General features: G+C 43.2%; 1 protein-coding gene across 1 annotated transcript in view; it reads left to right on the forward strand.

Moving 5' to 3' along the window:
- The window catches only part of MCMDC2 (minichromosome maintenance domain containing 2), a 47333-nt gene that overhangs the window by 2981 nt on the left and 29081 nt on the right, over nt 1-15271 (forward strand). Inside the window, exons 4-7 of the mRNA XM_080646247.1 lie at nt 66-125; nt 4693-4888; nt 5508-5630; nt 5742-5846. Of these exons, the coding sequence (XP_080502373.1) occupies nt 66-125; nt 4693-4888; nt 5508-5630; nt 5742-5846 (484 nt within the window). The remainder of the gene's footprint in view (nt 1-65; nt 126-4692; nt 4889-5507; nt 5631-5741; nt 5847-15271) is intronic.

Genomic DNA, 15271 nt, shown 5'->3' on the forward strand with positions numbered 1-15271 from the left:
AAGAAAGAAATAATTTTATGCCACATGAAATTTTTGGTAACTTTTTTGTTTGTTTGAAATCACAGGTCTGTTTTATTGCTGTTAAAACTCTCTCATTAATTGGACAATTACAGACTGAAACTCAAGTAAGTTTTAGTTAAATTAAATAAAGAAAACAAATATACAATACTTTTAAGATGAATTAAATATTATGTTTTTTTTGTTTATTAAAATAAAATTTTCTAAGTTAAATGGAATATCTTACATACGCTTCTTTGTTTCCTGTATTATCACTTATAACATTAAACATTTTGATAATAAAATATTTCCAACATACCCCTAAATAAAGGGACTAATATGACAAACCTGCATATATCTATCACTCACATTTAATAGTTTATAATATTTTGCCATGCCTGTATCATCAACATTTTTTCTGAAATATTTTAAAACAAATCCCAGATACTCTTATTATTTCACCCCTACATAGTTTAGTATCAACCTCTAAAAATTGTGGACATTTTTCTTACATACTAGTAACCACAGTGACATTACCACCCCTTATAAAAATAACCATAATTTCTTGGTATCATTATAATATCCAGTGTGTATTTAAATTTACCCAGTTGGGGCCTCAAGAATGTCTCATGGTTAATTTGTTCAAAACAGGGTCAAAGCACAGTCTACACATTAAAATTGGTTTTTACATCTCACTAAATCTCTCTTAGTGTAAAGCCATTTTTCTCCCTCTCCCTTTTTATACCATTGAATTTTGGAAGAAACTAGTTAATTGTTCTGTAAAATGTCACATAATCTAAATTTAACTGATATGTTCTTGTGGTATTTGACTTGCCCCTTGCTATACCCCATATTTCTGGAAAATAGAAATTGGCTCTTAAGACTTGCTTAGATTGAGATTCAACTCATTTTGACAACAATACATCATAGTTACTACCGTGTTTCCCCGAAAATAAGACAGTGTCTTATATTAATTTTTGCCCCCAAAGACATGCTAGGTCTTATTTTCAGGGGATGTCTTATTTTTCCATGAAGAAGAATACAGTACACATTTATTGTTAAATGAAAATAAAGGAAATTTATTACCTGTATACGGTACAGCAGTACGGTAGTTGTCAACACAAACCAGACAAACTGTGAATCCTACAGTATCAAGAATTTACTCATTTATTCAATGACAATCATGTCATCATCTTCTGGAACATCATCATAACAATCCAATTCCTGAACTTCCTGGTGAATTTCTTGTGACTCCATTTCTTTCAGAATCAGTGGACCAAGTCTCTCATGTTTAGCAATAGCACTATCTTTAAATGAGTACTTCTTGTCAAGGCAGCCTGCTCGCAGTGCATTTGCAATGCAACTGTCAGTGATTTTCTCCCATGAATTCTTCACCCAAGTTACAACTTCTTGCAGTTTAGGTTTCACAAAGTTTCCACGCTGATTTCTCTCCATTCTATTTTCAATGTAGTCATTAATTTCCATGCGCAAATTGTCTTTGAATGGCTTGTTTATTGCAATATCAAGAGTCTGGAGATAGGCCGTCATTCCTGCGGGAATCATTATCTGATCTATTTTTCTTTCGTGAAGAAATGTCTTCATGTCTTTAGCGCGGTGAGTGCTGGTTGCATCCCAGACTAGCAGACTTCTTTGGCTCCCTCGCATAACAAGCGGCAGCATTAAATCGACCCACTTCCTTATAACTGCTTGTGTGGCCCAGGCTTTTTCAGTTTCAAGAATAAAAACGCCCAAAACACGTTCAATCTTTTCCTTCTTGCCCTTAGAAATGATTAAAGGTGGGATTTTAGTGCCATCCAGACGAATTGCCAAAATACAGGAAACACGTGCACTTTCGTAAGCAGTGGAGGGAATGTATGCTAAGGAGGCACCCCGCTGTTCAATTGTTGTTTGAGATGATTGGCCCATAAACACTGCAGTTTCATCCATAGCAATCATGTTGGAAAAACTGTATTTAGAGAAGTCAGCATCATCAATAAAGGACTTGAATGCAAGTGCTCGCTTAATAACTTGAGTATCTTCCAACCTAAACAATGTTGTAGATCTTCTTAAAGACAGTTCACTTCGCTGAAGGAAATTATCCAGCCAGTGTTGTGATGCTTTGAAGTCTTTGGGGGCTATGTCAAACTGTGGTGCCATTGCAAGGGCAAATTCTTGAATCTGAGCCCTATTCACAACCAAAGCCTTTGCTCTCCTGTCAATAACCCATTCACAGATCAGGTCTTCCAGCTCGGAAAATAATGGTTGCCGACCTGATCCACACTTGCGCTTTTTAGCATTTCCCTTGTCCACTTGTTCAATGAGGTTACCATACTCTGCTCGCCATTTTCGGACCAATCGGATACTCGACATCTTCTCTTTGCAGAAAGCAGTAAGATTTTGGCCCCAAGAGTCTTCCACGATTCCTTTCTTGTACTCCACGGAGTAGCCTTTTCTTTTTGCGCTCATTTCTAGGGGTAAAAAAAAAAGGAATTGGGGTATCAAGGTGGGGGGAGAGGGATCACTCAAAATGACACAGGGGGGACCAGAGGGGGGAATCAAAATGGCACAGGAGAATCAGAGGGGGGATTACCATTTTAGTAACCCCTTTTGATCCTCCTGTGTCATTTTGATTGCCCCCTCTGATCCTCCTGTGTCATTTTAAGTGATCCCCCTCCCCCCACCCCTGTGCCACTGAACACCTTCACCAGACATCCCCCCTACCCCTTTATCAGACATTTACCCCCTGGGGCCTGCCTGGGGACTGTCACTGGGCTTGCTGGGGCCTGGATCTGGGCTGGAGCAGGGTCTGCCACTGACTGAGAACCTTCAGTCATCATGAAGGTGGCCGCAAGCATCAGGTAGTGTCACCAGAGACAGACCAGCACTCACCACCTTCACCGCATCCCGTCCACTTTAATCCTCCTGTTCTACATGCATCTGCGAAAGTCTCCTCCTCTCTCCCACCCCGCGCTCACCGCTCACTCCGACCTCCGCTCCGCCTCCACACAGCAGTGACGTCAGGACTCCGCGTAACGTCACTGGTTGCTAGACGCCAGTCGGGGCGGCCCTAGTGACCAGTTTACGGTAAATTAATTTTCATTCTGAGACAGAGCCTGGGGGCCTTATTTTCGGGGGATGCCTTATATTTCACTCAGAAGGAAACCTGTAAGTAGGTCTTATTTTCGGAGGATGTTTTATTTTTGGGGAAACACGGTATCATAGTTCATTACATTTCATTAGGAGAACTATACTACCTGTTGTCCCAATTTTAGCAATGCCACAATTCATCAGTGAGTTTAGGTGTTGTCAGCCAGATCCCTGCAATATACAGTTTCCCTATCACCTTCCATCTAAAGGGTTTTGCAGCCATTGATGATCATTACCTAGAATCTATTATTTTGTTAAGATTCAAAATTGTGATTTTTCTAACTTTAGCATCCTTTGAGAATGTATTAACTGAAATCATTCTATAAGAGAAGTTTTCTTTCATCATCTGTTTGGTTACCCTGAAATACAATTTGTACAAGAAAGGCAGAATAAATGTTTGATTATTTCCATTTATGAATTTTCAGAGTAATGAGTTGAAATCTAGCCTCTAATGATGACCAATAATTATTTTGGTTTTTGTTCTTTTTTGAAAATAATTATGAGGAACTCATGAATTTTTAAGTATATCTGATATGTTTCAATGAATCTTTGTCATTCTTTTTGATGCTTTTATTATCCTACCTTTGGTCTTTGGGTATCCCTTAAAGTTTGCTCCTGTCCCCTTTGGGCCCATCCCATTAGTTGTTGTTGTTTTTTAATTGATTGATTTTAGAGAGTGAAGAAATTGGGGGGGGGGGGGAGAGAAACATTGATTTGTTGTTCCACTTATTTATGCATTAATTGGTTGATTCTTATATGTGCCTTGACCAGGGATCAAACCTGCAACCTTGGCATATCAGGACAATGCTCTAACCAACTGAGCTACCCAACCAGAGCCATCCCATTAGTTGTTTTTTTGTCGTGTTTTTTTTTTTTTTTGTGTGTGTGTGTGTGTGTTTTTAAATATATTTATATTGATTTCAGAGAGAAAGGGAGAGGGAGAGAGAGAGATAGAAACATCAATGATGAGAGAATCATTGATTGGCTGCCTCCTGCATTCCCCCTACCAGGGATTGAGCCCCCAACCCGGGCATGTGCCCTTGACTGGAATCGAACCTGGGACCCTTCAGTCCACAGGCCGACGCTCTATCCACTGAGCCAAACTATAAAAAGCCATTAGTTTTTTATAGCTCCCTTGGTTTCTAGCACAAGGAGATGTACCAGGTCCATCTGGTATATTTTCTGCCCCAGACCTGGAATCAGCCATTTCTCCCGAGGAGATCTGGTTCTTTTTAGTGATAAATTATATTTAGCAATCACAATCTGGGCAGTAGAAGTGTTTTATATTTTTTCAGTGGCTATATCCAGGAAATGTGTATTTTTTAGGGAAAATTATTAATTAAAAATGATATTTTCAATTAAAATGTAAGATTTTAAGGGTTTTGCATCTTTAATTGTATATTTAAGTATCTTTTATGTTTAAAATTTCAGTTTCTAATAACACTAACAAATCATTTACTTGATTTACCCTACAAATATACATATATAATAATGCAAGCCCAATTGGATCTGCAGTTTTTATTAATACAATTTTTATGTTCTTATTAGATTAATATAGTGCTGAAGTTAACACATTTACCTTCGCTGCCAAGTTATAGTCTTAATTGTTGTGAGTTTCCACTTGATTACACATCTCAAAGATTTTATATGATGCAAGGGATTGTGATTGCAATGACAACTGTAACCAAGTATACACAAGGAGCAAGATTTCTTTGTTCAGATGAAGCATGCCCTCTTTCAAAAGGTAAATATTAAAATGTAAAATAAAGACATTAAGCAATTAATTGTTTAATCCTAAATCATGGTTACAATTAGTTCTAAAACATTCACAGAGTAGAAAGAATGCTACAAAATATGGTGTCTCTCAGTGTTTATAAGCTGAAATGCATTCATTTTTCCCCTCCTCTTATACCAACTTAATAGGTGCTCTTGTATTGCTGAAGTACTTGTTCTCACATTGTTTCATAAGTGTTTGTTCGTGCTGTTCCCACTCCATGCAGTATCCTCTCTCAACCCTTTGGCTTAACTTCCCTTTAGTCCTTCTCCAGGACATCTTCCCCATTCATCTTCATCTCTCATTGGGTTGGATGCCCTCCTCTCTTCTCTCTGTAAATGAATACTACATACTGAAATTATGTTTCTTAATGCTTCCTATTGAAATTGTGTGTTTAAGTATTTATACACCAGTGCCTTAGCACAGTGTTTGGCAAGAAATAACCATCAATAAATGTTAGTTGAACTGTTCTGAACCCACACACAGAATTGAATTAATTATACTTTGAATTAGATTAATTTTAAAGGACTGAAAATGGATAGCTAAATCCAAAAGCAAATTTAGCTTACTTCTGTTCTCTTCTTTTCAGGATTTCAGTATATAAGAGTGCATGCGCCTGGTGCTACAGAATCTGCAACAGTAAGAAATGACTTTTTGTGTAATCTGTGTTCTTCTTCACTTCAAGAAGACAGAAAATTTAGAGTGCTTGGTGGTAAAAACGCTTTTACATTTGTAATTTTAAATATAGTGTCTAATATTTTACTGTGGAAATTAAGTTGAATACATATTCTAATAACATTCTTTTTTTGCTCTTTGCGTTAAGATAAACAGATAGTTGAAATGATTAATGCAAAGGCACTTCATGCTTTTCAAGGATATTCTAATAACCAGCCAATTAGGTTTCAATCTTTTACAATTTTCCTAAGAGGTAAGTTCTATTTGAACTAAAAGCAAGTTGCTATAAGATACATAAAATACGTAATTGAGTTCCTTACGCTTTTATATTATAAATGGTACTTCTTCACAGTTGTCCCCCTTTATCCATGGTTTCACTTTCCATGGTTTCAGTTACCTGTGGTCAACCATGGTCTGAAAATATTAAATGGAAAATTCCCAAAATAAACAATTCGTAAGTTTTAAATTGCACACCATTCTGAGTAGCATGATGAAATCTCCCAGGATGTGAATCATCCCTTTGGCCAGTGTCTCCATGTTGTACACGCTCCCTGCCTGTTTGTCACTTAGTAGCCATTTAGGTTATCATATCAACTGTCAAGGTATCACAGTGCTTGTGTTCAAGTAAGTAACACTTATTTTACATAATAATGCCACATTCACTTAACTTTTACTTATATTGTTATAATTGTTCTATTTTATTAGTAGTATTATTGTTAATCTCTTACTGTGAATAATTCATAAACTTTATCATAGGTATGTATGTATAGGAAAAAACAGATTATATAGGGTTTGGTACTATCTGTACTTTTAGGCATCCCCTGGGGGGCCTTGGAATGTATATCCCACATATAAGGGGAGACTGCTATAGATTAAAAATGATAGGTCATCTTATTCTTCAGTGTTTTAAAGAGTCATATTTAGCTTTGTGTCAATTATTCATTTAGTTATACAACATTCACTTAAAAAGATATTAGAACTTGCTATGTCCCAAGCACATGACTAAGGCTCAGGGTCATGATTATTTTATTTATGGTAATGATCTCCCATTATTCTATATGTGTGTCCTATGTAAATATTGGAGTTATTATTTTAGAATACTAGGGGCCCAGAGCACAAATTCGTGCACCTTGAAAGGAACTGTGGGCAGCGAGGCTGCGGTAGGCACAGGGGTAGGTCTCAGCCCATCCTCCACACCCCTGCCTGGCCTCTCCTGCCACGGCCCCCGGTCCCCTGTCTGTTGGCAGCCCCACTCCCGCCACCACCACTCCCACATGCTGACGGCACTGGCCCCACTTGTACCTGCTGACAGTGCGGAGCAATTGGGGCTGGCGCCAGCAGCAGGTACGAGTGGAGCCAGCTCCAACAGCAGGTGCAAGTGGCGGCTGCCGGCCCCGATTGCCCCTCAGGAGCAGAGGGAGGTGGAGAGGCCCTCGGGCGATCGGGGCTGGCAGCTGCCGCTCACACCCGCTGATGGCGCCAAGCGATCAGGGCCAGCGCTGGCAGTGGGTGCGAGCGGGGCCATTGCCAGCAGTGGGTGCGAGAGGTGGCTGCCAGCCCCGATCGCCCCTCAGGAGCAGGGGGAGGTGGAGAAGTCCTGAGGGATGATTGGGGCCAGCAGCCGCCGCTTGCACCCACTGATGGCGCCAAGCAATTGGGGTAATAGCAGGGCCAGTGCCAGCAGCAACTGTGAGTGCCGGGCGGGACCATGGTGCACGGGAGCAAAGAATTTTCAGTAACCACCAGAGGTTCAACCCAGTGACAGTGACTGGCACCCCGCCTTGGCCTGGTGCCCTCACTCATCTGCTCCATCATCCTGCTGTGGCTGATGCCCGCCATATTCCATGCTCTGCCACCTGCTGTCGATGCCTGCTATGTTCCGCGCGCACTCCCTGGTGGACAGCACACATCATAGTGATCAGTTGTTCGCTTGTTCTGCTGTTCGGTCTATTTGCATATTAGGGTTTTATATATATAGATAGATAGATAGGCTTCATGAGGGTAGGGACTTTGGTTTTTTACTGCTCATAAGGTCATCAGCTAGTACATGGCACAGCTGTGATTCAAACTCAGGCATTACAGTTTCAAAATATATGCTTATAACACTTCATTCTATTATATATTACTAGAGGCCCAGTGCACAAAATTCGTGCATGGAGGGGGGTTCCTCTGCCTGGCCTGCACCCTCTCCAATCTGGGACCCCTTGGGGGATGTCCGACTGCCAGTTTAGGCCTGTGGGATTGGGCCTAAACCGGCAGTTGGACATCCCTCTCACAATCTGGGATGACTGGCTCCTAACCACTCGCCTGCCTGCCAGACCCCTAACCCCTCTGCCTGCCTGCCTGATCGCCCCTAACCCCTCTGCTTGCCGGCTTGATCACCCCTACCTTGCCTCCCTCCCGGCCTGATCGCCCCTTCCTTGCCCCCTTGCCGGCCTGATCGCCCCTACCTTGCCCCCCTGCCAGCCTGATCGCCCCTAACCTCTCTGCCTGCCTGCCTGATCACCCCTAACTGCCTCTGCCTGCCTGCCTGATTGCCCCTAACTGCCCTCCCCTGCCGGCCTGATCTCACCCCCAACTGCCCTCCTCTGCCGGCCTGATCTCGCCCCCAACTGCCCTCCCCTGCAGGCCTGGTCGCCCCTAACTGCCCTCCCCAGCCAGCCTGATCTTGCCCAACTGCCCTCCCCTGCCAGCTTGATCACCCCTAACTGCTTCTGCCTCAGCCCCCACCAGCATGGCTTTGTCCAGAAGGAAGTTGGACGTCTGGAAGATGGCCAGTCGACCCGGTCTAATTATTACACTTTTATTAGTATAGATAGATTATATAGGATAGGATTGCTTAAATGGGGGGGGGGGGCGCGGCGGGGGAAGCCTTTTTTAGAAGGAGGAGATGCTCTTGGCAGACAAAAACACATAATCCCCTATCTGGACTGATAGCCAGCCATATGCACTGTACTGCCAAACTGGTCATTAAAAAATTGAATCACTTCCTTACACCTTACACCAAACAGCTGTTTCTCTTAAAACCCCTTCTCAGTCCTGACCGGTTTGATTCCGGTCAAGGGCATGTACCTTGGTTGCAGGCACATCCCCAGTAGGAGGTGTGCAGGAGGTAGCTGATTGATGTTTCTCTCTCATTGATGTTTCTAACTCTCTATCCCTCTCTCTTCCTCTCTGTAAAAAATCAATAAAATATATTTTTTTAAAAAAGCCCTCCTCAGATTCTGACTGCACCGAGCCCCAGTTCTGACTGCAGTGAACCCCAGTTCCAGGCGAGCCCCTGGGGACCCACGCTCTTGTGGGGGGAGTCTGGACTCTCAGGCGGAGACTCGAGCTGGGGAAGGCGGAGGACTGAAAGCGCACATGCGCGCAGGGGCGGGGCTGACAGGAAGCCAAGACTGAGACTCCACCCCATCCAAGCTGAGCACAGAGGCTATTGCAATTTGGCAAGTCTAATCCTATAAGGCTGTCTCCAGCACCGGGCTTCTCCCAGCATAGACACAGCTGATCCTTACAGCCAACTGGCCCGGAGGTCAATTCTTCCCAGTGATACCAACAACAATCAAGACTTAATTACAACAAGGCTGTACACACAGTCCACAAAGGGGTGCACCAAGAGTGTCCACCTCAGGTTAACTGGGGAAGCAGACCCACTGGGCCATATTGGAAACCTAGCACAAATATCTACCTTACCAACTCAGGGATTCAGTGAAAATGCGGGGTCAAAGAATCAGATCACAAACGAAAGAAATGGAGGAAAACAAACGACTGGATATAGAATTCAAAACCACCGTTATAAGACTTTTTAAGAATATCCTAGAAAAGGCCGATAAATATAACGAGACCCTCGAAGATATGAAAAAGGACCAACTAGAAATTAAACATACACTGACTGAAATAAAAAATATTATACAGAGACCCAGAAACAGAATAGAGGAACACAAGAATCAAGTCAAAGAATTGAAATACAAAGAAGCAAAAAACACTCAACCGAAAAAGCAAAAAGCAAAAAAAAAAATCCAAAAAGTTGAAGATAATGTAAGAAGACTCTGGGACAACTTCAAGCGTACCAACATCAGAATTATGGGGGTGCCAGAAGAAGAGAGAGAGCAAGATACTGAAAACCTGTTTGAAGAAATAATGACCGAAAACTTCCCCCACCTGGTGAAAGAAATAGACTTACAAGTCCAGGAAGCCCACAGAACCCCAAACAAAAGGAATCCAAAGAGGACCACACCAAGACACATCATAATTAAAATGCCAAGAGCAAAAGACAAAGAGAGAATATTAAAAGCAGCAAGAGAAAAACAGTTAATTACCTACAAGGGAGCACCCATACGACTGTCAGCTGACTTCTCAACAGAAATTATGCAGGCCAGACGGGAGTGGCAAGAAATTTTCAATGTGATGAATAGCAAGAACCTACAACCAAGATTACTCTACCCAGCAAAGCTATCATTCAGAATTGAAGGGCAGATAAAGAGCTTCACAGATAAGAAAAAGCTGAAGGAGTTCATCACCACCAAACCAGTACTATATGAAATGCTGAAAGGTATTCTTAAAGAAGAGGAAGAAGAAAAAAGTAAAGAGAAAAAATTATGAACAACAAATACATATCTATCAACAAGCCAACCTAAAAATCAAGTGAATTAAAAACCTGAGGAGCAGAATAATCTGGTGAATATAATAGAATCAGGGGCATAGAAAGGGAGTGGGCTGATAATTCTCAGGGGGAAAGGGGTATGGGGGGGTTCATGAAGAGAATGGACAAAAATCATACACCTATGGATGAGGACAGTGGGGGGGAGGTAAGGGCAGAAGGTGGGGTGGGAAAGGGGTGGAGGGGAGCTATGGGGGGAAAAAGGAGAAATAATTGTAATAATCTGAATAAAGATTTATTTTAAAAAAAAAATAATAAAAAAAAAAAAATAAAAAAGCCCTCCTCAGCCCCCACCTTAGGTTCTGCCTTCACAGTTCACCCAGAGTAGGTTCTGATTGGTCAGTTTCTATGCCAGTTAGCATCAAAGCCCCGCCTCCTAGTCAGCCATTGGCTCCTCACAATTCACCCAGATTTGGTTCTGATTGGTTGGTTTTTATGCCAGTCAGCATCTCCGGGCCTGATCATAGAGGTGGGGCTGATCAGCAGCCGCCCCCGACTGCTGGCGAGCGGGCTGAACTGCTGACCTCTGGGAGAGAGAGAGAGGCTTGGCTGCTGGCAAAGCCCGGAGAGAGAAGCAGGGTGATCAGACGCACAGCCTGGCATTTGGTCCAGGCTTCTGGCGAGCAGGCTGAACTGCTGACCTCTGGGAGAGAGAGAGAGAGGCTTGGCTGCTGGTGAGGCCTGGAGAGAGAAGCAGGGTGATCAGACGCATAGCCTGGCGTTTGGTCGAGCCTTCGGTCATTTTGGATGTTACAACCCTGGCTCTTTATATATCCTATATAATAAAAGGCTAATATGCAAATCGACCGAACGGCAGAATGACCGGTCGCTATGATGCACACTGACCACCAGGGGACAGACACCCAACACAGGATTTGCCCCCTGGTGGTCAGTGCGCTCCCACAGGAAGAGCGCCGCTCAGCCAGAAGCCCTGAGCCAGGCTCACGGCTGGCGAGCACAGCGGTGGTGGCGGGAGCCTCTCCTGCCTCTGCAGCAGTTGGACACAGGCTGGGCTGAGGGATCCCTCCTCCCCCAATGCATGAATGTTGTGCACCGTGCCTCTAGTATAGATATATAATCCATATATTACAATATCTATATAATAAAAGGATAATATGCAAATAGACTGAACGGCAGAACAACCGAACAACCAATCAAAGTGTAATATGCTAATGATATGCTAAGGCTGCTCAATCGCTCACTATGATGTGCACCAACCACCAGGGGGCAGATGCTCTGACCGTAGATTAGCTTGCTTCTGGGGTCCGGCTGATCGGGACTGAGTGAGATGGGCCAGACACGCTCTGGAGCCCTCCTGCGGTCCCTCCCTGGCCCGATCGTGCACCAGTGGGGTCCCTCAGCCTAGCCTGCACCCTCTTGCAATCCGGGACCCCCTCGGGGGATGTCGGAGAGCTAGTTTCAGCCTGATCCCACAGGCCACTCCCCTTGGGAGGGCGCCAGACTCAGGGCTCATGGCTGGTGAGCACTGCTGCGGCAGCATGAGCCTCTCCTGATCAGGACTGATTGGGCGCGAGTCCATGGCAGGCACAGTGGGGCCAGGATGAGCGGGAGCAGCAGGTAGGAGTGGCAGGCAGCGTTGGGCTGCGGGTTTCAGCTCGATCCCTGCAGGCCACCCAGAGGGACCCCACCCATGCACGAATTAGTGCACTGGCCCTCTAGTATAAATATAAGTGGCTATCCAACTTATATTTTAATAGAAAACCCTTTCTTCAAATAAACTCTTACATAGAACCCAAATAAATTTTTTTTAATTACATGAATAAAATTTGACCTTTTGGGGTTCATATCATAAAAGATAACCACTTCCCACACTACTTGCCTTCCTCTGGACCTTTCTTTTTTTTTTTTTTAAATAAATCTTTATTGTTCAGATTATTACAGGTGTTCCTCTTTTTTCCCCCTAGCCCCCCTCCACCTGATTCCCCACCCCACCCCATGCCCTTACCCCCCGCCACTGCCTTCATCCATAGGTGTAAGATTTTTGTCCAGTGTCTTCCCGCACCCCTCACACCCCCTCCCCCCTGAGAATTGTCAGTCCACTCCCTTTCTATGTCCCTGATTCTATTATATTCACCAGTCCATTCTGTTCTTCAGATTTTTTATTCACTTGATTTTTAGATTCACTTGTTAGTAGGTATGTATTTGATGTCATTTCATTTTGTTGTTCATAATTTTTATCTTTACCTTTTTCTTCTTCTTCCTCTTCTTAAAGAACACCTTTCAGCATTTCATGTAATCCTGGTTTGGTGGTGATGAACTCCTTTAGCTTTTTCTTGTCTGTGAAGCTCTTTATCTGACCTTCAACTCTGAATGATAGCTTTGCCGGGTAGAGTAATCTTGGTTGTAGGTTCTTGCTGTTCATCACTTTGAATATTTGTTGCCACTCCCTTCTGGCCTGCATAGTTTCTGCTGAGAAATCAGCTGACAGTCGTATGGGTGCTCCCTTGTAGGTAACTAACCGTTTTTCTCTTACTGCTTTCAAGATTCTCTCTTTGTCTTTTGCCCTTGGCATTTTAATTATGATGTGTCTTGGTGTGGTCCTCTTTGGATTCCTCTTGTACGGGGTTCTGTGTGCTTCCTGAACTTGTAAGTCTATTTCTTTCACCAGGTAGGGAAAGTTTTCTGTCATTATTTCTTCTAATAGGTTTTCAATATTTTGCTCTTTCTCTTCTTCTGGCACCCCAAAAATTCGGATGTTGGTACGCTTAAAGTTGTCCCAGAGGCTCCTTACACTATCTTCATATTTTTGTATTTTTTCTTTTTGTTTTTCTGGTTAGGTGTTTTTTGTTTCCTCATATTTCAGATCTTTGGTTTGATTCTTGGGGTACGTTGATCTACAGTTGAGTTTCTGTATATTCTTTATTTCAGACAGTGTATGCTTAATTTCTGACTGGTCCTTTTCCATTTTTTTGGCATTCTCATTAAGGTCCTTGAAGGTCTCACTAAGCTCCTCGGAGGTCTCATCAAGTTTCTCGGCGGTTTTTAGAAGATTCTTGAGTAACCTTATAAATGTGGTTCTGAACTCTATGTCGTCCATTAGTTTGCTTTCCTCCATTTCTCTCATTCGTGACATGTTTCTTTGTCTCCGCATTTTGCTGCTTCCTTATGTTGATGGAGTGGCTTTGTGTGGTAGGTGACCTATAGGGGCCAGTAGCTCAGCCTCCCCAATCACCTGAGGTGGACGCCTTTGGTACACCCCTTTGTGGGCTGAGTGCAAAGTCTTGGTGTAGTTAAGCCTTGATTGCTGTTGGTACACAGGGAGGAATTGACCTCCAGGCCATTTGGCTGTGAGGACCCGCTGTGTCTATAATGGAAGAACTGCTGCGCTGGAGACACGCTTATGGTGCAGGACTTGTTTCAGTGGGGCTTTGGTGCTCACTGAGTCTGCCTCTTGAATGTATCACTTATGGATGTGAGGAGTTGAAATCTAGTGTCTCACACTGACCACTAGGTACACTGGCTTCTGGATCTCCAATGGGGTGCAGGTCAGCTACTGTCTGAGGCCACCCAGCAGGAGCTACAGCAAGAACTACAGTTTTCTCCTCTTTGCTTGGGGTTTGGAGGTTTTGGAGCTGTCTGACCCCGGCTGCAAGTTTGCTAGGTTAAGCTGCAATAGGGCAGGCCATTCATATGCTAAAGCCGCTGCTTGGAGCTTGGGTGGGTTTGTAGATTGTGCAGGGCGGGGTCTCAGGGCGTGACTAGGCTAGGGCATGGCAAACAGCGATGGCTGCCAGTAAGCCAGCTCTGCGCCTCTGCGTCTCCGACTGTGTCCCCGGGTCCCGCGCCCCAGCACAATAAACAATTGTTCCTGCGCGCAGCCCTGCAAGCAAGCCTCCCTCACTTTCCGACCCCACGGCAGACAGTCCAGCTTCTCCCCGTAGGAGTTTGGGTCCCCCGCGTCTCCCCAGAAACTGGAGTTCAGAGTAATTGGGAGCTTATCTCCCTTCATGTTGAAAACAGCAGCGCTCCCAGTCACCCGTCGCCAGCCCGTTTCGCGTCTCCGTACCTCAGCTTTTCAGCGCTTGTGCACCCCTCAATGCTGTTTGCTCTTTCCTTCTAGTTGTAGAACTTCCACTCAGCCAGCTTTCCCGTGGTTCTGGGTGATAGACGTTTTGTCTTTTAGTTATAGTTTTGAAATTGTTGTGCGAGGCAGCAGTTTAGGTGTTTACCTACGCCGCCATCTTGGATCTCTCCTGGACCTTTCCTTGACTTCAGGACACATCCATCAAACTCTTAAGATTCCATGACACAATGGAAAACTATTCATTTTTATTTTCCCTTTGCAATTCATTCTGTATCATTTAGTTGTTGTTGCTAGTTTGGTTGGTTGATTTTAGGTTTTTATTTTCTATTTTCTCAGTTCTTGAGCCTGATTCTTCTTTTCTAGGTCTCCAGGGTACACCAGTATGTTCTCTGGAACTTTAAAAACAAAACAAAACAAAACAAAAAACAGAGCAAGAGAGAAAAGGATAAAAAATGATGATCACTATTTGATCTTCCTCACAGAGAGAAGTTAACCTTTGTTTTGCCTTATAAACCTGTCTTTCCTAACTTTATAGCTACCCAACTTCTAACTGTGTAATGGAAGATCGAGATTTTTGGTGTATGTTTTTTTAAATAACGTTTTTTAACTTGTGCAAAAATTTTGCCCAATATGTAGGTGTGAAAGAGGAATCTAGTATAATGCAAGAAGGTAGACTTTGGAGATAGGCAGACCTAAAAGTGAATTTCAGTTTTGGTAATTTTAGAACTCTGTCCTTTAAGAAGAATGACTTTAGCTTTTTGTGCAAGGCACTTAACCTCCCAGTTTCTTCATATATAAAGTGGGGATGACAATATCAATCTTACACTTTACAGTTGGGTAATGTATAGATAAGTACCTTGCCTGTATTATAGACAGTAATAATACCTTTTAAAATTATTTTCCCCTCTAATAAAATATTACTTACAAGGTCATTTTTATTAACATTTCTTGTCATTTAATGTTAAAATATTGT

Source organism: Plecotus auritus, assembly GCF_963455305.1.
Source record: "Plecotus auritus genome assembly, chromosome: 11".
Lineage (NCBI taxonomy): Eukaryota > Metazoa > Chordata > Mammalia > Chiroptera > Vespertilionidae > Plecotus > Plecotus auritus.